This window comes from Trichomycterus rosablanca, chromosome 4 (assembly GCF_030014385.1).
Source record: "Trichomycterus rosablanca isolate fTriRos1 chromosome 4, fTriRos1.hap1, whole genome shotgun sequence".
Lineage (NCBI taxonomy): Eukaryota > Metazoa > Chordata > Actinopteri > Siluriformes > Trichomycteridae > Trichomycterus > Trichomycterus rosablanca.
This window is the reverse complement of record NC_085991.1, coordinates 52,634,145-52,655,467: the sequence shown is the minus strand read 5'-3', so window position 1 is coordinate 52,655,467 and position 21,323 is coordinate 52,634,145. Positions and strand designations below refer to the sequence as shown.

The 21,323-nt window shown below is 42.3% G+C and overlaps 1 protein-coding gene across 3 annotated transcripts in view; it reads right to left on the bottom strand.

Annotated features, from left to right (window-relative positions):
- The window catches only part of ptprn2 (protein tyrosine phosphatase receptor type N2), a 259,239-nt gene that overhangs the window by 179,967 nt on the left and 57,949 nt on the right, over positions 1–21,323 (bottom strand). For all 3 annotated transcript variants that reach the window (XM_062994511.1, XM_062994512.1, XM_062994513.1), the window contains exons 4-5: positions 3,118–3,229; positions 317–422 (exon numbers count right to left, since the gene is read on the bottom strand). In XM_062994511.1, coding sequence (XP_062850581.1) covers positions 317–422; positions 3,118–3,229 — 218 coding nt within the window. The remainder of the gene's footprint in view (positions 1–316; positions 423–3,117; positions 3,230–21,323) is intronic.

The window sequence follows — 21,323 nt, the reverse complement described above, 5'->3', positions numbered from 1 at the left end:
CCGACTCAAACAGCAGCAATAGATGAGCGATCGTCTCTGACTTTACATCTACAAGGTGGACCGACTAGGTAGGAGTGTCTAATAGAGTGGACAGTGAGTGGACACGGTATTTTAAAAAACTCCAGCAGCACTGCTGTGTCTGGTCCACTCATACCAGCACAACACACACTAACACACCACCACCATGCCAGTGTCACTGCAGTGAGTGTAGAAACAAGGAGGTAGTTTAATGTTATGGATGATCGGTGTATGCTTGGATGAACTTGTCCGCCACCAAACCTTCACCGAGCGCTACGTCAGACCGCTTGATCCTTACCTTCACTTGGAGGTTGGGTTTGGAGGAAGTGACATAATCGGGGAGAAAGCCGAGTTCCTGTAGATATTCCTCCAACTTCCTGTTGTCCCCGTCCTCAGTCTGAGTCCTGTGTAAAACACAACAGTGTGACGTTAACACAGCGTCCACACAACGTCCACACAGCGCCCACACAGCGTCCACACAGCGTCCACACCACGAGCTCGAGTGCTTCAGTGTTTTTATCTGAGCCTTTAATGAGCTCTGTATCTAATACTTGTCCAAACACATCTGACCCTGCCTTATTTGTGCTAGAGTGATTCTACCATGAAAAACATGAAACATGAACATATCATGTACAGTGCCTTGCAAAAGTATTCAGCCCCCTTGAACTTTTCAACCTTTTGCCACATTTCAGGCTTCAAACATAACGATATGAAATTGTAATTTTTTGTGAAGAATCAACAACAAGTGGGACACAATCGTGAAGTGGAACGAAATTTATTGGATATTTTAAACTTTTTTTAGAAATAAAAAACTGAAAAGTGGGGCGTGCAATATTATTCAGCCCCCTTGCGTTAATACTTTGTAGCGCCACCTTTTGCTGCGATTACAGCTGCAAGTCGCTTGGGGTATGTCTCTATCAGTTTTGCACATCGAGAGACAGAAATTTTTGCCCATTCTTCCTTGCAAAACAGCTCGAGCTCAGTGAGGTTGGATGGAGAGCGTTTGTGAACAGCAGTTTTCAGCTCTTTCCACAGATTCTCGATGGGATTCAGGTCTGGACTTTGACTTGGCCATTCTAACACCTGGATACGTTTATTTGTGAACCATTCCATTGTAGATTTTGCTTTATGTTTTGGATCATTGTCTTGTTGGAAGATAAATCTCCGTTCCAGTCTCAGGTCTTTTGCAGACTGCAACAGGTTTTCTTCCAGAATGGTCCTGTATTTGGCTCCATCCATCTTCCCATCAATTTTAACCATCTTCCCTGTCCCTGCTGAAGAAAAGCAGGCCCAAACCATGATGCTGCCACCACCATGTTTGACAGTGGGGATGGTGTGTTCAGGGTGATGAGCTGTGTTGCTTTTACGCCAAACATAACGTTTTGCATTGTGGCCAAAAAGTTCGATTTTGGTTTCATCTGACCAGAGCACCTTCTTCCACATGTTTGGTGTGTCTCCCAGGTGACTTTTTATAGATATCTTTGAGAGATGGCTTTCTTCTTGCCACTCTTCCATAAAGGCCAGATTTGTGCAGTGTACGACTGATTGTGTCCTATGGACAGATTCTCCCACCTCAGCTGTAGATCTCTGCAGTTCATTCAGAGTGATCATGGGCCTCTTGGCTGCATCTCTGATCAGTCTTCTCCTTGTTTGAGCTGAAAGTTTAGAGGGACGGCCGGGTCTTGGTAGATTTGCAGTGGTCTGATACTCCTTCCATTTCAATATGATCGCTTGCACAGTGCTCCTTGAGATGTTTAAAGCTTGGGAAATCTTTTTGTATCCAAATCCGGCTTTAAACTTCTCCACAACAGTATCTCGGACCTGCCTGGTGTGTTCCTTGGTCTTCATGATGCTCTCTGCGCTTTAAACAGAACTCTGAGACTGTCACAGAGCAGGTGCATTTATACGGAGACTTGATTACACACAGGTGGATTCTATTTATCACCATCAGTCATTTAGGTCAACATTGGATCATTCAGAGATCCTCACTGAACTTCTGGAGTGAGTTTGCTGCACTGAAAGTAAAGGGGCTGAATAATATTGCACGCCCCACTTTTTAGTTTTTTATTTCTAAAAAAAGTTTAAAATATCCAATAAATTTCGTTCCACTTCACGATTGTGTCCCACTTGTTGTTGATTCTTCACAAAAAATTACAATTTCATATCGTTATGTTTGAAGCCTGAAATGTGGCAAAAGGTTGAAAAGTTCAAGGGGGCTGAATACTTTTGCAAGGCACTGTATGTAATTATATAGGAACGTTTTCCCACAGGCGCTGAATCATGAATCCTATTATACTGAATTTACATTTACAGAATTCAGTAAACGATTTTATCCAAAGTGACTTACAATTATGGTATTATTATTATTATTATTATTATTATTATTGTTATTATTATTATTATTGTTATTATTATTATTATTATTATTATTATTATTGTTATTATTATTATTATTATTATTATTGTTATTATTATTATTATTGTTATTATTATTATTATTATTATTATTATATTATTATTATTATTATTGTTTTTATTACTATATTATTGTTATTTTCTTTATTATTATTTTATTATTTTATTATTATTAATTATTATTATTATTATTATTATTATTAAGGGTATTAGTGGTGTTATTTATTATTATTATTATTAAGGGTATTATTAGTGGTATTATTTATTATTATTATTTTTATTATTATTATTATTATTATTATTATAATTACTATTATTTTTATTATTATTATTATTATAATTACTATTATTTTTATTATTATTTTACTTTTATTATTATTATTATTATTATTATTATTATTGCAATTATTATTTCTAATAATATTATTAACAGTTATTATTGTTATTAATATTGATATTATTACTGTAAAAATGATAATAATTATTGTTAGTTTGATAAATATTAATTTATAATAATTTATAATATTAGAATACATTTTAAATTATAGTAAATATAAATATTCTAATACTAATGTTAGTATTCTTCTTTTATTATATTTTGACTGATTATTATGATTGTTGTTGTTGTTATTTATTTTTATTATTACGATGGTAAAAAATGAGCATAACATTTCTCAGCATTACCTGGAGCTTGAAGCTGGAAAGGTTTCACCTGAGTAACGGAGAGGAGTCTTGCGCGGCGCTAACAGTTCTCTGGAAATCATGAGCTGGGTCGCATCACCCGGCCTCGTATAACCTGCAATCAGTGACATGAACCGTCAGGAATGGACTGAGCAGAGCGCTTGTTTTTAAAACATGATGGTCAGCAAGCTCATGGTCAGGTGTCTTTTGGCCGTATAGTGTATGATTCCTGTGAATGATTTGACTACAAAAATGCTAAAATATGAATCTAGAATCTAGATGATTGTAACTTAACCTCCTGAAACAAATCATGGGTTTAACATCAGCGGTGGTATAAAAACAGCAACGTGTTGGATTAATCACCCTGCCGTGATGCGCCGCTCATTTATAGTTTGCATCAGCAGCACAAAGTCTCGGCTTATGTTCCTAAATCCCAGTGTGAAAACACATTAGCGATGTGCTAATAGCTGCTAAATGCACTCAGGTGCTGCTGCTACACAAATACTGAAACGACGTCTGAGAATCGAGAGGCGCAGAAGAACGCTGAAATGTCAACATGTTATTTAAAACATCTGGAGGAACATCAGGACCACACCACAGACTGAGCTATATCTGAAACCTTCTGCTCTGGTTTAGAATAACACAGTAGTGCCATGTTACTCACTGATACTCAACTTTCAGCTCTAAATTATGAGTCCTGTTACATCATCTCTGTTACATCATCTCTGTTACATCAGCTCTGTTACATCAGCTCTGTTACATCAGCTCTGTTACATCAGCTGTTACATCAGCTTTGTTACATCATCTCTGTTACATCATCTCTGTTACATCAACTCTGTTACATCAGCTCTGTTACATCAGCTTTGTTACATCATCTCTGTTACATCATCTCTGTTACATCATCTCTGTTACATCAGCTCTGTTACTTCAGCTCTGTTACATCAGCTCTGTTACATCAGCTCTGTTACATCAGCTCTGTTACATCATCTCTGTTACATCAGCTCTGTTAGATCAGCTTTGTTACTTCAGCTTTGTTACTTCAGCTCTGTTACATCATCTCTGTTATAACAATTTTGTTACATCAGCTCTGTTACATCAGCTCTGTTATATCAGTTCTGTTACATCAGCTCTGTTAGATCAGCTCTGTTAGATCAGCTGTTATATCAGCTCTGTTACATCAGCTCTGTTACACCAGCTGTTACATCAGCTCTGTTACATCATCTCTGTTACATCATCTCTGTTACATCAGCTCTGTTACTTCAGCTCTGTTACATCATCTCTGTTACATCATCTCTGTTACATCATCTCTGTTATATCAGCTCTGTTACATCATCTCTGTTACATCAGCTCTGTTACATCAGCTCTGTTACATCATCTCTGTTACATCAGCTCTGTTACATCAGCTCTGTTACATCATCTCTGTTACATCAGCTCTGTTACATCATCTCTGTTACATCAGCTCTGTTACATCAGCTCTGTTACATCAGCTCTGTTACTGGTGCATTATAATGTTCTTGTCAGGGTTGTTTATCAGTATACACAAGGTTCTCTTGGACTCATATTAGTGTCCAAATACTTTTGGCTCTATCATTTCATTCTTATGTAATATATAATACAAATGTACTAAGCATGTTCAACACAAGGCTTAAGCTCAGCCTACATGTGACTGAAGTCGTACGTGATTATTCACACATTTTATTTTCAAGCCTGGCATCAACAATTTGCATATTTTTACTCAACATCGGCGCCTAAAGGGACGCGACCAGAGCTCAACCCGCCTCTTGGCAGCATCACTTCCTTCCATATCGACCCGGTGAGTCAGTTGGACCCGTTACAGAGCCGAGAAGGTGCCTCGGCTTGCCAAAACAATTCGGCATCCCGGCAGGACGCCTGTGCTCCGTCTCGCTCGGCTCGCTCAGCCGCCGGCCTCAGAAATCACATTTCTAAACACGCAGTCGCTCCAGCGGAGAGGCGAAAGACGAACGGAGGGAAAAAAAACGTCCAGGAGCTGAAGATCTGCCCCCATATAAGGGTTTTTATTATTTATTTTCGTCTCTCTCTCCTCCGGTACGCTGATAGACGTACTTCAGAGATTCCTCGCCCACCGACGATGCCACCGGGGCCACTCAGACGTGCTCGAGATGTTCCTGTTTACTTATTCGGGCCAGAGGTTAGAGACTGAGATGCGTAGCAACGAGGCATCTCAAGAATGGCTTGCAAAGCCGTCACGGATGTGAACTTATTAGCTCTGGATTAGCGCAGCGGTGCTAACGTGTTTTCATGGAAACGTAAGCACGCGATGTCTCAGAGTGGACCTGCTGGAGGAGGTGTCGCTAATGAAAGAGGAAGGACTGTTTCAGTGGTTCCACAGTATGGTTTATATTTCAGACATATTAGACCTGCTGCACCAGTTTATGGAGCTTGGGCATCATCTTATGAAGATGCCTCCAGACACTACAGATGTTCCAGGGACGTCCCACTGTTTTAGGGATAGACTTCGAGCCAATAAAGTCCAGATCAAATGGTACTTCATTGTAACATCAGCGCTAGACTAATGTCAATTGGTTTCTTAGCTAGTTGAGACCTTTGTTGCTAGTTGAGACTGTGGCACTGTGATTCATCAGGCTAAAACCCTACAATGAAATATGGTGGTGGTAGTATCATACTATCAGGTGCTTCTTAGGTAGAATTAAGGAATGGATGAAGCAGCCAAACATAGGAACCTCCTTAATGAAAACCAGTACAATGACCCAAAGCATAGCATCAAAACAACACTGGATCGGCTTTGGAGTGGCCCAGCATCTCAGATAGCCTTACATAGGGTCCCAACCCCAAAGTCCCAACAACAGTGCTAGACTAAAGTGGATTGGTTTCTTAGCTAGTCAAGACCTTTGAAGAGTCTGAGAGAGGACCAAGACCATGATTAGCTAAGATTGAGGCACCGTGATTTATCTGGCTAAAACATCCCTACAATGAAATATGGTGGTGGTAGTATCATGCTATCAGGTGCTTCTTAGTGACTGGAAAAGGGAGTCTTAAGAAATAGGTAGAATTAAGGAATGGATGAAGCAGCCAAACATAGGAACATCCTTAATGGAAACCAGGACAATGACCCAAATCATAGCATCAAAACATCTGTGGGGAGACCATACATCTTGAGAGAACAAAGCTTGAGAGGATCTGTCATGACGAATGGGATAAACCGCCTCAATGCAGGTGCACGAAGCTTGTAGAGACGCATCCCAGACCACCTAGAGTTGCTATTGCTGCCAAATCGGCATCTACAGAGTGTTAAAAAACCTTCCTGCGACTCTATCTGCACCTCAAGTGGCCTTACATAGGGTCCCAACCCCAAAGTCCCAACATCGAAGAAAGAAAGAATACTTTACTGAGCCGAATTCCTTCTTCTCTCACTCACTGTCCCCTCTGTCTGATACACAGTGACACCTACTGGCAGGAGTAATTATACAACACAACAACGCTTTCTCTGCACCTTATTTGTGGACATTTTAATATAGAATTTTATGAAATGTAAAGAAAACACCGAAAAAAACACCGTCCGCCGTCCGAATGTTCACTCACTGTATATACAGTGTATCACAAAAGTGAGTACACCCCTCACATTTCTGCAAATATTTCATTATATCTTTTCATGGGACAACACTATAGACATAAAACTTGGATATAACTTAGAGTAGTCAGTGTACAACTTGTATAGCAGTGTAGATTTACTGTCTTCTGAAAATAACTCAACACACAGCCATTAATGTCTAAATGGATGGCAACATAAGTGAGTACACCCCACAGTGAACATGTCCAAATTGTGCCCAAAGTGTCAATATTTTGTGTGACCACCATTATTATCCAGCACTGCCTTAACCCTCCTGGGCATGGAATTCACCAGAGCTGCACAGGTTGCTACTGGAATCCTCTTCCACTCCTCCATGATGACATCACGGAGCTGGTGGATGTTAGACACCTTGAACTCCTCCACCTTCCACTTGAGGATGCCCCACAGGTGCTCAATTGGGTTTAGTCCATCACCTTTACCTTCAGTTTCCTCAGCAAGCCAGTTGTCATCTTGGAGGTTGTGTTTGGGGTCGTTATCCTGTTGGAAAACTGCCATGAGGCCCAGTTTTCGAAGGGAGGGGATCATGCTCTGTTTCAGAATGTCACAGTACATGTTGGAATTCATGTTTCCCTCAATGAACTGCAGCTCCCCAGTGCCAGCAACACTCATGCAGCCCAAGACCATGATGCTACCACCACCATGCTTGACTGTAGGCAAGATACGGTTGTCTCGGTACTTCTCACCAGGGCGCCGCCACACATGCTGGACACCATCTGAGCCAAACAAGTTTATCTTGGTCTCGTCAGACCACAGGGCATTCCAGTAATCCATGTTCTTGGACTGCTTGTTTTCAGCAAACTGTTTGCGGGCTTTCTTGTGCGTCAGCTTCCTTCTGGGATGACGACCATGCAGACCGAGTTGATGCAGTGTGCGGCGTATGGTCTGAGCACTGACAGGCTGACCTTCCACGTCTTCAACCTCTGCAGCAATGCTGGCAGCACTCGTGTGTCTATTTTTTAAAGCCAACCTCTGGATATGACGCCGAACACGTGGACTCAACTTCTTTGGTCGACCCTGGCGAAACCTGTCCTGGAAAACCGCTGTATGACCTTGGCCACCATGCTGTAGCTCAGTTTCAGGGTGTTAGCAATCTTCTTATAGTCCAGGCCATCTTTGTGGAGAGCAACAATTCTATTTCTCACATCCTCAGAGAGTTCTTTGCCATGAGGTGCCATGTTGAATAGCCAGTGGCCAGTATGAGAGAATTGTACCCAAAACACCAAATTTAACAGCCCTGCTCCCCATTTACACCTGGGACCTTGACACATGACACCAGGGAGGGACAACGACACATTTGGGCACAATTTGGACATGTTCACTGTGGGGTGTACTCACTTATGTTGCAGCTATTTAGACATTAATGGCTGTGTGTTGAGTTATTTTCAGAAGACAGTAAATCTACACTGCTATACAAGCTGTACACTGACTACTCTAAGTTATATCCAAGTTTCATGTCTATAGTGTTGTCCCATGAAAAGATATAATGAAATATTTGCAGAAATGTGAGGGGTGTACTCACTTTTGTGATACACTGTATATATATATATATATATAGAGAGAGAGAGAGAGAGAGAGACGGTTGGAGTCAACGTGTTCGTGACGTCACGTGTTTCGCAAATTTCGGTTCGTAACCCAAAATGTTCATATGGTAAACAGTTCGTAACTCAAGGGTCGACTGTATTAGGAATATTTGTATCAACAAGATGACTAGAAGTGAGTACTTGGGTCCATGGGCTTTAAAATATTTTAACCTTGGCTAGTTAAGCCTCTAAATTTCCATGACCCCACCACAACCCTGGGTCTGGTTGTTTTTTAGGACATTATTATGAAAAGGTGCATGATCCCTAAATTATTCACAATGTTCACAAGCTGTTTTTCAAAGATTGAATTAGATTTTTCTTTTTTATTCATTTTATCTGCACAGGTTGTCTGACGCAGGTCCAGTTGGATTCATCTCTAAATGTCCTAAAGCCCAGACTTAAAACCAATGGAAGATCTGTGGGGGGACCAGATGATCACACACCATCAAATCTAACAAAGCTTAAGAGGATCTGTCATGACGAATGAGATAAACCGCCCAAATCCTGGTGTGCTAGCTTGTAGAGACGCATCCCAGACTTGTAGTTGCTACACCGGTTAAGGCAGGTCACAAGGCAGGAATACACACTGGACCTTTCTGCTCGCTCAGTCACCTTTGGGTAATTTAGAGCAGTAATTTAAACTGTTACATGTTTATGGAAGGTGGCCCCACATATCCAGTGGATTTAGATAGTATTCAGACCCCTTGACTTTATATACACCATGATTTACAAACCAAAATAATAAGACATTGAAATCTCTTCTGTGCACAAGCATCCAGAGTGTTTGCTGTTGCACTGCAAATAGTGCTCAGGTGTCTCCTGTTTGCTTTAATTACCCTCCAGATGTGTCTAGAACTTCAACCGGAGTCCAGCTGTGGCAATTTGAATTGATTGGACATTTTGCACAGAAACACCTGAGATTTAACCGTCAATTTACACTGCAGTGGCCAAGCTATGGAGTCCAGGAAACTGTCTGTGGATCACAGTGATTGAATTTTAGACATAAAGGGTTTAAGTGTTACTGCAACCACAGTGAACTAAATGATTTAAAATGGAAGAAGCTTGGAAGAACCTTGAACCTTTCTAAAGGCCGAAATGGACGTACAGAAAAGAAGGGTCCTGGCCTGGGAGTTCTGAAAGAGCTCCAGAGGTCTTGTGCAGAGATGGGACATGTAGGATGGACAACCATCTCTGCAAAACTCTATAAATCAGCCTCTGTGGCAGAGCGGCAAGATGGAAGCCAGTGTTGAGTTAAAGGTGTACGACAGCCCACTTACAGTTTGGTGGTGGCGGTATCGTGCCATCAGGTGCTTCTTAGCGACTGGGACAGGGAGACTTAAGATATAGGTAGAATTAAGGAATGGATGAAGCAGCCAAACATAGGAACATCCTTAATGAAAACTAGGACAATGACGCAAAGCATAGTGTCAAAACAACACTGGAACTGTTGATGCATGCTCAATAATCCAGGTACACAAATCCACAAAGTTGAATTAGTTGATCTGGACACAAGTTTGTTGCAGAGATATGTTTCGCCGCTCAATCCAAGTGAATACCCCAACCTTATATGCAGCCGATTTGCATAACGACCGATCACCGCCCACTGCATAACAATGGAACCGGTGATCAGGTCCATATGCAAATCACAATGACCATTAATTACAATGGTCATGTGTGCCTTTCACACATGATTGGAGTATAGCTCCTATTACAAGGTTGTAAGATGGTGAGAGATGTACTCTCAGGCCCCCTCCCCGGTCCAGAGATGGTCGTTCCCTCTTCACATAAATGGCCTCTTTGACTCCCCGTTCAAACCAGCGTTCCTCCTTGTCAAGGATCTGCACATCGTCATCATTAAATGAGTGGCCGCTGGTTTGCAGGTGGGTGTAAATCACGGAGTCTTGGCCAGAAGAGGTTGATCTACTATGTTGGGCCATCCGTTTCGCCAGTAGCCGTTTAGTTTCCCCTGATGTACAGTTCCTGGCAATCCTTCCGGCAGCTAACAGCATACACTACGTTACTCTGGAACGGCTTTTGAGTGGCCCAGCCAAAGCCCAGACGTAAAACCAATGAAAGGTCTGTGGGGAGATCAGACATCTTGAGAGAACAAAGCTTGAGAGGATCTGTCATGACGAATGGGATAAACCGCCTCAATCCAGGTGCACGAAGCTTGTAGAGACGCATCAAAGACGACTCAGAGTTGCTATTGCTGCAAAATCAGCATCTACAGAGTGTTAAAAACCCTCCTGCGACTCTATCTGCACCTCAGATGGTCTTACATGGGTTCCCAACCCTGAAGCTATCTTAAGAACTGCTACTTAGCCTCCGGTGGATTCAGAAACTAGAAAATAACCTGACTTGACTTCCCAATTAATGACCTCCGTGTTGTTTACACAGCAGTAACAGTCAGCGACACAAAAGAACAGGAAACGAGGAAGGAACCTTAACGAAGAATCCGGACCCGAGTCTCGGCGGTCACGACTCGCCTCTCAGAACAGAATTAATGAAGACACATTATGCTTCTTTTTTTTTTTTGCATCTTCGTATCTGTGTCTGTGTGGGGGGACTTTATTATTCACGATCCAGACGCTCCGCTTGTAAAGAATATTGATCAAAGCTCGGAAGGGTACGAGAGCTTCCCTCAAAGTGGCCGAATCTGAAGTGCCATCCAGTGCAATCCAGATGAAACCATCAAAGGTGCCTCAGCCGCCGAGGTTACTTCCACAGCGACCACTTGCAATCAGTGACATGAATTTGTGATCAAAGATTTCGGCCCGGTCGAAGAAAAAAAAGGGCCTCCATTTTGCGGAGCCAGGTGTGGTGGCAAATGCACTATGTGGCCAAAAGTATCTGGACACCTGACCACGAGCTTGCTGGACTTCCCATTTACATTTTTGGCATTTAGCAGACGCTTTTATCCAAAGCAACTTATAGTTGTGACAGTATACAATCTAAGCAATTGAGGGTTAAGGGTCTTGCTCAGGGGCCCAACGGTGGCAACTTGGCGGTGGCAGGGCTTGAACCGGCAACCCTCTGATTGCTAGTCCAGTACCTTAACCACAGAGCTACCACTGCCCATTTTACATTAATACAAATGGAATAACCTGTGCAGGTCAGTGAAGAACCTCCACACCAAACTAGACCACATTTTTATAAACCTTGAATTGGGTACAGGTGCCAGTTATACTGACACAGGAAGGGGGTCTTCCCCAAACTGTGTGCCTGTTCCTAAAGTTGGAATCACTGACTTCTCTTATAGAATTGATTTTATACACCTGTTAGCAATCAAGTGACTAAGACACCTGATAGCAATCATTAGGAAAGGCGTCCATATACATTTGGCCATATAAAGAAATACTGTATTAATAATAATAATAATAATACATTTTATTTATATAGCGCTTTTCAAGATACTCAAAGACGCTTTACATAAGACAAATAATCAAAACAAATACGTACATACACCATACAAATCATAGTACAAAATCAAAATAGTACAACAACATCAAGAATAATTAAGATAAAAACAAAGAGAGCAGCATAAGACAGTTCATTAAAAATTAGCTAAATTATGAGAGAGAACAACAAATATAGAACAATTTCTTAAAATTAGACAGAAACAGGACAGATTTACATGCAATCAGGAAACTGAAAACTTTACAAGTTTTAGGATCTAGGACTTCACATTTCTGTCGTGATCTAAGTATAAAAACTATTAAAAAGAATAGCAAAAATAAAAGCATTTATTTTGTGTTGTTACAAGTTAAATGCCACTCTGAATAGATGAGTTTTGAGAAGTGACTTGAATTTGGACAGGTCAGGACAATCTCGTAGGTGTTTGGGGAGAGCATTCCATAAAGATGGAGCAGCTATGGAAAAGGCCCTGTCACCCCAGGTCCGGTGCTTGGTCCTAGAGGGTATGGACAGTAGGTTAGCCTCAGAAGAGCGAAGGCTACGGGAGGGAATGTGCTGATGGAGCAGGTCGGTGAGGTAGGATGGGGCCTGATTATGGAGAGCTTTGTGAGTGAATAGAAGAATTTTGAATTGAATGCGTTGAGCAACGGGAAGCCAATGAAGTTTTTGTAGAACAGGTGTAATATGATCACGGGAGCGAGTATGAGTAAGGAGGCGAGCAGCTGAATTCTGGATATACTGAAGTTTTTTTAGGATTTTGTTAGATGTACCATAAAGGATGCTATTGCAATAATCAATTCTGGATGTAATAAAAGCATGAATCAAGGTTTCGGCGGCAGAAAAAGAGAGTGATGGACGTAGACGTGCTATGTTTTTTAGATGAAAGAAAGCAGTTTTGGTGATGTGATTTACATGGCGGTCAAAAGAGAGGTTGCTATCAAAAATTACACCAAGATTTCGGATGTTAGAAGACGGAGACAAAGTGTCATTATCAATGGTAATTTGAAAATTTTTTGTGGTTTTTGCCAGGGTTGTAGGACCTACGATGATCATATCTGATTTTTCACAGTTTAATTTGAGGAAATTAGCTTTCATCCACAATTTCATTTCAGTGATGCAATTTGTCAGAGTGGAGTGAAGTTCAGTATTAATGGATTTGGAGGAGATGTAAAGCTGAATATCATCAGCATAGCAGTGGAAATGTAAACCATGCCGACGTATGATGTCACCAAGGGGGAGCATATAAAGAATAAACAAAAGGGGACCTAACACTGAGCCTTGGGGAACGCCTTGGGACAGTGGAGCAATGGCAGAACTACAATTGTTGATATTAACAAACTGTTGTCTGTTTATGAGATATGACCTTAACCACAAAAGGGCAGTACCAGTGATGTTGACAGAGGATTCAAGGCGGGACAGAAGAATGGAGTGATTAATGGTGTCAAAAGCTGCAGTAAGATCAAGGAGGACGAGAATATTAATTTGTCCAGAGTCTGAGGAAAGAAGAAGGTCATTTGTGACTTTGAGGAGGGCTGACTCAGTGCTGTGCTGGGGGCGGAAACCAGACTGAAATGATTCAAATAGATTATTGGAATTTAGGTGATCTTTGAGCTGTGAGGCAACAACACGTTCCAGTATTTTCGACAGAAATGGAAGATTGGAAATGGGCCGAAAGTTACTCATAATGTTAGAGTCAAGTCCAGGTTTTTTAAGTATGGGAGTAACAGCAGCCAATTTGAGTGATTGAGGGACTGAGCCAGAACTAAGAGAGGAATTGATTATCTCTGTGATAAGTGATGAGATAACTGGAAAACAACCCTTAACAAGTTTTGATGGAGCAGGATCCAAAACACAAGTGGAGCTTCGCATCCCTGTTAAGATCTCAGATAGGTCCAAAAGAGACACAGGTGAGAACTGAGACAGAGGCTGGGTAATAAATTGAGATGAGATAGGCGGAGAAACAGAGATGACAGGGGAAACTGTCAGAAAATTGTGGATATTCTCAACTTTTGTTTGAAAAAATGAGAGGTAAGAGTTACACTTGTCAACTGTAAAGGAATTGGTAGTATTGTCAACTGGTTTGAGAAGTTTATTTATTGTGGAAAAGAGAGTCTTAGGATTTGTTGATCCAGCATGTATGAGTTCGGAATAGTAAGTGGATCGGGCTGCCGTAAGAGCGTCTTTGTAATGTTGAAGATAATCAGAATAAATCTGATAATGTACTGTTAGACCGGTTTTCTTATAAAGTCTTTCAAGCTGGCGTTTACGGGATTTCATTTGGTGAAGCTCAATTGTGTACCATGGTGCGGAATGACTAAATGAAACAAATTTGGTTCTCAAAGGAGCCAGCTCATCAAGACATGAGGCGAGTATGTCATTATAGTAATCGACAAGGTCAGATGAATTACTAGACAGTACAGGACAGACAGACATCTTTTTAACAAGAGAATCTGAGAAAGCAGAGGGAGAGATATATTGAAGATTCCTGAAGGATATTTTACGTTTAGCTCTAGTGATGGGCCTAGTGACCTCAATGTCCATGATGATTGTCAAATGATCAGAGACAGTAAGGTCATGGCTGGACGGCTGATGAACTAGGACACCAGTAGAGCAGACAAGGTCAAGAGTATGACCTTTTTTATGAGTTGGAAAATGTATATGTTGTGTGAAATTAAAACACTGTAACAATTCCAAAAATTCCCTGGCAAATTTACAGTTGTTGTCATCAATATGGATGTTAAAATCACCCATAAGCAGTACAGAGGATGAGAGGGCACTAAGCTGGGTTAAAAAATCTGAAAAATCAGAGAGAAAGGAAGCGTTTGGCTTTGGCGGACGATAAACTACAGCAGTGACCAGAGGAGTAGGCCCTGACAACTTGAAAGCCAGGTGTTCAAAAGAAAGAGCAGCAGGAAAAGACAAAGTGGTTATTTTAATATCATCCCTATAGACTGCAGCAACACCACCACCTCGCCCTTCCATACGAGGTTCATCAATATACGAGTATCCCATTGGCGTGGTCTGATTTAACGTAAAATAATCCAAGGGTTTATGCCAAGTTTCAGTGAGACAGAAAAAGTCTAGTTCACTGTCAGATATAAATTCACTGAGTACAGTACTTTTTGTGTTGAGTGAACGAACATTAAGCAATGCCATTTTCAAGTGGTATTGTTGTGTAGTTGGCTGTGAGGAACGAGGAAGAGAACGGAGATTTGCTAAGTCCACTCCGCGTTTCCCATCCCACTCCGTGGACAGCGTTGTCATGGAGACTACACCGCTACTGGTGTGCAAGGCAGCAGCGCTCTGATGACGTGTTTGCGGAGCGACAGTGCGCACGGCTGACCAGAAGGATGGAATAGCGTTACCGTTTCGAAGATAAACAAGCTTTCTCCGGGAGCCCCTGTGAATATAACGAGGCCGGCGAAGGAGTCCAAGCTGTTTGATGACTGAAATACACGATGGAGTAGTGCAGTTGTTGAACTTCCTCAGCTGGTCAACGGAATAGTTCAACATCGTGCCGATCCCAGGAAAACTCATCCACCGTTCACCACCGGCCGCAGACGCGATGTACAGTAGAAAGAACAAAAAGTATCAAAAGCACAAATAAAAGTATCAAAAGTAACATAAAAGAAATAGATCCACAAGGTGTGTAAAAAGATGAAAACGAAAAACGATAAAAATACAATAAAATACGGTAAAATACGGTAAAATACGGTAACGGTAGCGGCAGCCAAATGCGCCAGCGTCCACCATTATTAATCAGTATTAAATGAGTTTGTTAATGACTGGCCACTAAGCAACACTTTAGGAATCAACAGAGGTACCATAGCAACCATTTAACAATGTTGTAGCAACCACCTTAAATAGCATCACAACCAAATAGAACATCTTCGCAAAAAAGCAGCAACACCCTTGCAACCACCTGGTATACCACTGCATCCAGCTAGGAACAACCTAACAAAAGTCTGGAATACTGCAGCAACCACCTGAAACACCATTGCAACTGCTAACTAAACACCACAGCAACCAACTAGACCACCATAGCGAAAAAGCAGCAACACCCTCACAACCACCTGGGATTCCACTGCAACCAGCAAGCAACACACTAGCAACTATACACCAATCAGCTATAACCTCCTTGTTTCTACACTCACTGTCCATTTTATCAGCTCCACTTTCCATATAGAAGCACTTTGTAGTTCTACAATTACTGACTGTAGTCCATCTGTTTCTCTACATGCTTTGTTACCCCCTTTCATGCTGTTCTTCAATGGTCAGGACCCCCACAGAGCAGGTATTATTTAGGTGGTGGATCATTCTCAGCACTGCAGTGACACTGACATGGTGGTGGTGTGTTAGTGTGTGTTGTGATGGTATGAGTGGATCAGACACAGCAGCACTGCTGGAGTGGTTGGTCCACCTTGTAGATGTAAAGTCAGAGACGATCGCTCATCTATTGCTGCTGTTTGAGTCGGTCATCTTCTAAACCTTCATCAGTGGTCACAGGACGCTGCCCACGGGGCGCTGTTGGCTGGATGCTTTTGGTTGGTGGACTATTCTCAGTCCAGCAGTGACAGTGAGGTGTTTAAAAACTCCAGCAGCGCTGCTGTGTCTGATCCACTCATACCAGCACAACACACACTAACACACCACCACCATGTCAGTGTCACTGCAGTGCTGAGAATGATCCACCACTTAAATAATACCTGCTCTGTGGTGGTCCTGTGGGGGTCCTGACCATTGAAGAACAGCATGAAAGGGGGCTAACAAAGCGTAGAGAAACAGATGGACTACAGTCAGTAATTGTAGAACTACAAAGTGCTTCTATATGGTAAGTGGAGCTGATAAAATGGACAATGAGTGTAGAAGTAAGTAGGTGGTAGGCATGGAGAGACCATATCCTAAACTCCTACAGATAATGTTCTAGACCAATTTTCCTGGTCTCTTGCTTCATGCCAAACACTCTGCTGGTTAAACATCTGCTTCACCTCCATTCCAACAAACGTGACAATAGTTGCATCACTGGTCAAACTACCACGCCTTCTAAACTGCAACTAGTCAGTACTTGTTCCAGACCCATATTCCCAGCGGGGTGTCTCATGCAATCCTGACCTAGTTTTCCATGTTCTGCTTGGTCCTCATTCACGGAGTCCTCAAATTCTATTGGAGTCATTACAGACCTGTTGACACTCCTACACAATTCAACCAATCTGACCAACTACATGTCCAGCTGCCTTAAAACAGCAACCAGAATTACACGGTTCTTGCCATACGGCTTGTTTAAAACCTGCTTGGTCACCACTAAGCAGGTTCTAAAGTTCTACTGCAGGTATACTGCAGATCTACGCTAGACCCAGATCTCTCTGGCTTTCAAGTGCGCCATGCTTCATGGCGGTGTGACCTTCAGCAGGTGCAGTCGAACATATCATCTCTCACCAGGTCCTTCACTCCTACACATTTCAACCCATCTGACCCACACAGGTGCAGTTGCGCTCGCTCGCGTACCTCTCAGCAGGTCCTCAAATTCGAGTGTTCATTCATTTCCAACCTGATTTTCCAGCTTCTAGCTTCATGCCAACCTGATTTCTCTGCAGGTGCACTTGCCTAAAAATAAGACCAACAATGCTGGTCTTGTATTTACTTAGCAACCATTTACCATGTCCTTGAATTCTAGTGCCATCATTACGGGCCTGTTTGTACTCCTACACAGTTGAAGCCAATCTGAACCACTGGAGGTCCATTTGCCACCAAAATTGCCGCCACCAGAGGGTTATTGACACATAGGCAGGTATGTACCCAGTCTTAAAGCTCAAGTGTTGCCATTTTTGACTTGTTTATCGCTGCTTCTTGCTGGCACAATTGCTTAAAAATTATACTCACACTGCTAGTCAAATATCTGACTGGTCACCACTTAGAAGGTCCTTAAGCTCAAGGGTTGCGATGTCAGACCTGTTTACCCTAGCTCTTAGCTCTGTGCGGCTTCATGCCAACCTGATTTCTCTGCAGGTGCACTTGCCTAAATTAAGACCAGCAATGTTGGTCCAGTATTTACTTGGCAACCATTTACCACGTCCTTGAACTCTAGCACCATCATTACAGGCCTGTTTGTACTCCTACACAGTTGTAGCCAATCTGAACCACTGGGGGTCCATTTGCCCTGAAATTGCCACCACCGAATAGATATTGACACGTATGTTCTCGGTCTTTTTTAAATTGCATTTTTTCTTCTTTTTCTTCTCATCTAGCGTAGCCAATAAGCTGCTGGGGACCCCAACTGCCTGACACCAGAGATGTTCACAAGTCACAAAATACAAATCCGAGTCAAGTTAGGTCTTTAGACTAGAGTCCGAGTCAAGTTACGTCTTTAGACTAGAGTTCGAGTCAAGTCACGAGTCTTTAGACTAGAGTCCGAGTCAAGTTACGTCTTTAGACTAGAGTCCGAGTCAAGTCACGAGTCTTTAGGCTAGAGTCCGAGTCAAGTTACGAGACTGTAGGCTAGAGTCAGAGTCAAGTCACGAGTCTTTAGGCTAGAGTCCGAGTCAAGTCACGAGTCTTTAGGCTAGAGTCCGAGTCAAGTCACGAGTCTTTAGGCTAGAGTCCGAGTCAAGTCACGAGTCTTTAGGCTAGAGTCCGAGTCAAGTCACGAGTCTTTAGGCTAGAGTCCGAGTCAAGTCACTTGATTGTGAAGTAAAACAGGAAGTCGTTAGAAAGCCGATCGAGCGTTTCATTACCACGTCATCTGTGACGCAAACTGAATAAATGCAAATAACAGCATTTCTTACTAACAATTACAATCAGAAGCTCTGACTGGTTCAGAAAGCGTCTTACAATCATTAGCACCGATTCTGTAGGAGCGTTCCATTCACCCCAGTTGTTCCTGTGAAGTGCACTACATAGGGTATTCCACCATTTTAAGTGAGATTTCAATCCAAAGGTAACGAAAATGTTCAAATGAAGTGAACTTCAAACTGTGTAGGAAGTAGGGAGCGACGCTTCATCACTACGCCGGAAGCTGGCTGGAACATTTACCCATTGTGTGTGTTGCGGGTATATATACAGTGGGGGAAATAAGTATTTGATCCCCTGCTGATTTTGTAAGTTTACCCCCTTACAAAGACTTGAACAGTCTATAATTTTTATTGAAGGTTTATTTTAACAGAGAGAGACAGAATATCAACAAAAAATCCAGAAAAAAAACATTAAATAAAAGTTATAAATTAATTTGTATTTAATTAAGGGAAATAAGTATTTGATCCCCTACTAACCAGCAAGAATTCTGACCCCCACAGACCGGTTATGTGCCCATGAGGCACACAAATTAGTCCTGTCCCTGTATAAAAGACTCCTGTCACAGAATCAGTTTCTTCCGTTCAAATCTCTCCACCACCATGGGCAAGACCAAAGAGCTATCAAAGGACGTCAGGGACAAGATTGTAGACCTGCACAAGGCTGGAATGGGCTACAAGACCATCAGCAAGAAGCTTGGTGAGAAAGAGACCACTGTTGGTGCGATCATTCGAAAATGGAAGAAATACAAGATCACAGTCAATCACCCTCACTCTGGAGCTCCATGCAAGATCTCACCTGGTGGGGTAAGAATGATTCTGAGAAAGGTGAGGTCAGCCAAGAATTACACGGGAGGAGCTTGTCAATGATCTCAAGGGAGCTGGGAGCAGAGAAATGCTGGATATGACCCCAAGAACACCATCCCCACTGGGCATTTCTCTGCCTCCAAACACGGCGAGTGGAGTTGATGGTCTCAATTTTGGTCTCATCTGAACATATCACATTCTCCCAAGCTTTCTCTGAATCATTCAGGTGTTCATTGGCAAACTTCAGACGGGCCTGTACATGAGCCTTCTTGAGCAAAGGGACTTTGCGGGCACTGCAGGATCTCAATCCATTACGGCGAAGTGTGTTACTAATGGTGTTCTTGGTGACTGTGCTCCCAGCTCCCTTGAGATCATTGACAAGCTCCTCACGTGTAATTCTGGACTGACCTCACCTTTCTCAGAATCATTCTTACCCCACCAGGTGAGATCTTGCATGGAGCTCCAAAACGAGGGTGATTGTGATCTAGTATTTCTTCCATTTTCGAATGATCGCACCAACAGTGGTCTCTTTCTCACCAAGCTTCTTGCTGATGGTCTTGTAGCCCATTCCAGCCTTGTGCAGGTCTACAATCTTGTCCCTGACGTCCTTTGATAGCTCTTTGGTCTTGCCCATGGTGGTCGAGAGATTTGAACGGAAGAAACTGATTCTGTGACAGGAGTCTTTTATACAGGGACAGGACTAATTTGTAGCCTCATGGGCACATAACCGGTCTGTGGGGGTCAGAATTCTTGCTGGTTGGTAGGGGATCAAATACTTATTTCCCTTAATTAAATACAAATTAATTTATAACTTTTATTTAATGTTTTTTTTCTGGATTTTTTGTTGATATTCTGTCTCTCTCTGTTAAAATAAACCTTCCATAAAAATTATAGACTGTTCAAGTCTTTGTAAGGGGGTAAACTTACAAAATCAGCAGGGGATCAAATAATTATTTTCCCCACTGTACAGTGTATCACAAAAGTGAGTACACCCCTCACATTTCTGCAGATATTTAAGTATATCTTTTCATGGGACAACACTGACAAAATGACACTTTGACACAATGAAAAGTAGTCTGTGTGCAGCTTATATAACAGTGTAAATTTATTATTCCCTCAAAATAACTCAATATACAGCCATTAATGTCTAAACCACCGGCAACAAAAGTGAGTACACCCCTAAGAGACTACACCCCTAAATGTCCAAATTGAGCACTGCTTGTCATTTTCCCTCCAAAATGTCATGTGATTTGTTAGTGTTACTAGGTCTCAGGTGTGCATAGGGAGCAGGTGTGTTCAATTTAGTAGTACAGCTCTCACACTCTCTCATACTGGTCACTGAAAGTTCCAACATGGCACCTCATGGCAAAGAACTCTCTGAGGATCTTAAAAGACGAATTGTTGCGCTACATGAAGATGGCCAAGGCTACAAGAAGATTGCCAACACCCTGAAACTGAGCTGCAGCACAGTGGCCAAGATCATCCAGCGTTTTAAAAGAGCAGGGTCCACTCAGAACAGACCTCGCGTTGGTCGTCCAAAGAAGCTGAGTGCACGTGCTCAGCGTCACATCCAACTGCTGTCTTTGAAAGATAGGCGCAGGAGTGCTGTCAGCATTGCTGCAGAGATTGAAAAGGCGGGGGGTCAGCCTGTCAGTGCTCAGACCATACGCCGCACACTACATCAAATTGGTCTGCATGGCTGTCACCCCAGAAGGAAGCCTCTTCTGAAGTCTCTACACAAGAAAGCCCGCAAACAGTTTGCTGAAGACATGTCAACAAAGGACATGGATTACTGGAACCATGTCCTATGGTCTGATGAGACCAAGATTAATTTGTTTGGTTCAGATGGTCTCAAGCATGTGTGGCGGCAATCAGGTGAGGAGTACAAAGATAAGTGTGTCATGCCTACAGTCAAGCATGGTGGTGGGAATGCCATGGTCTGGGGCTGCATGAGTGCAGCAGGTGTTGGGGAGTTACATTTCATTGAGGGAC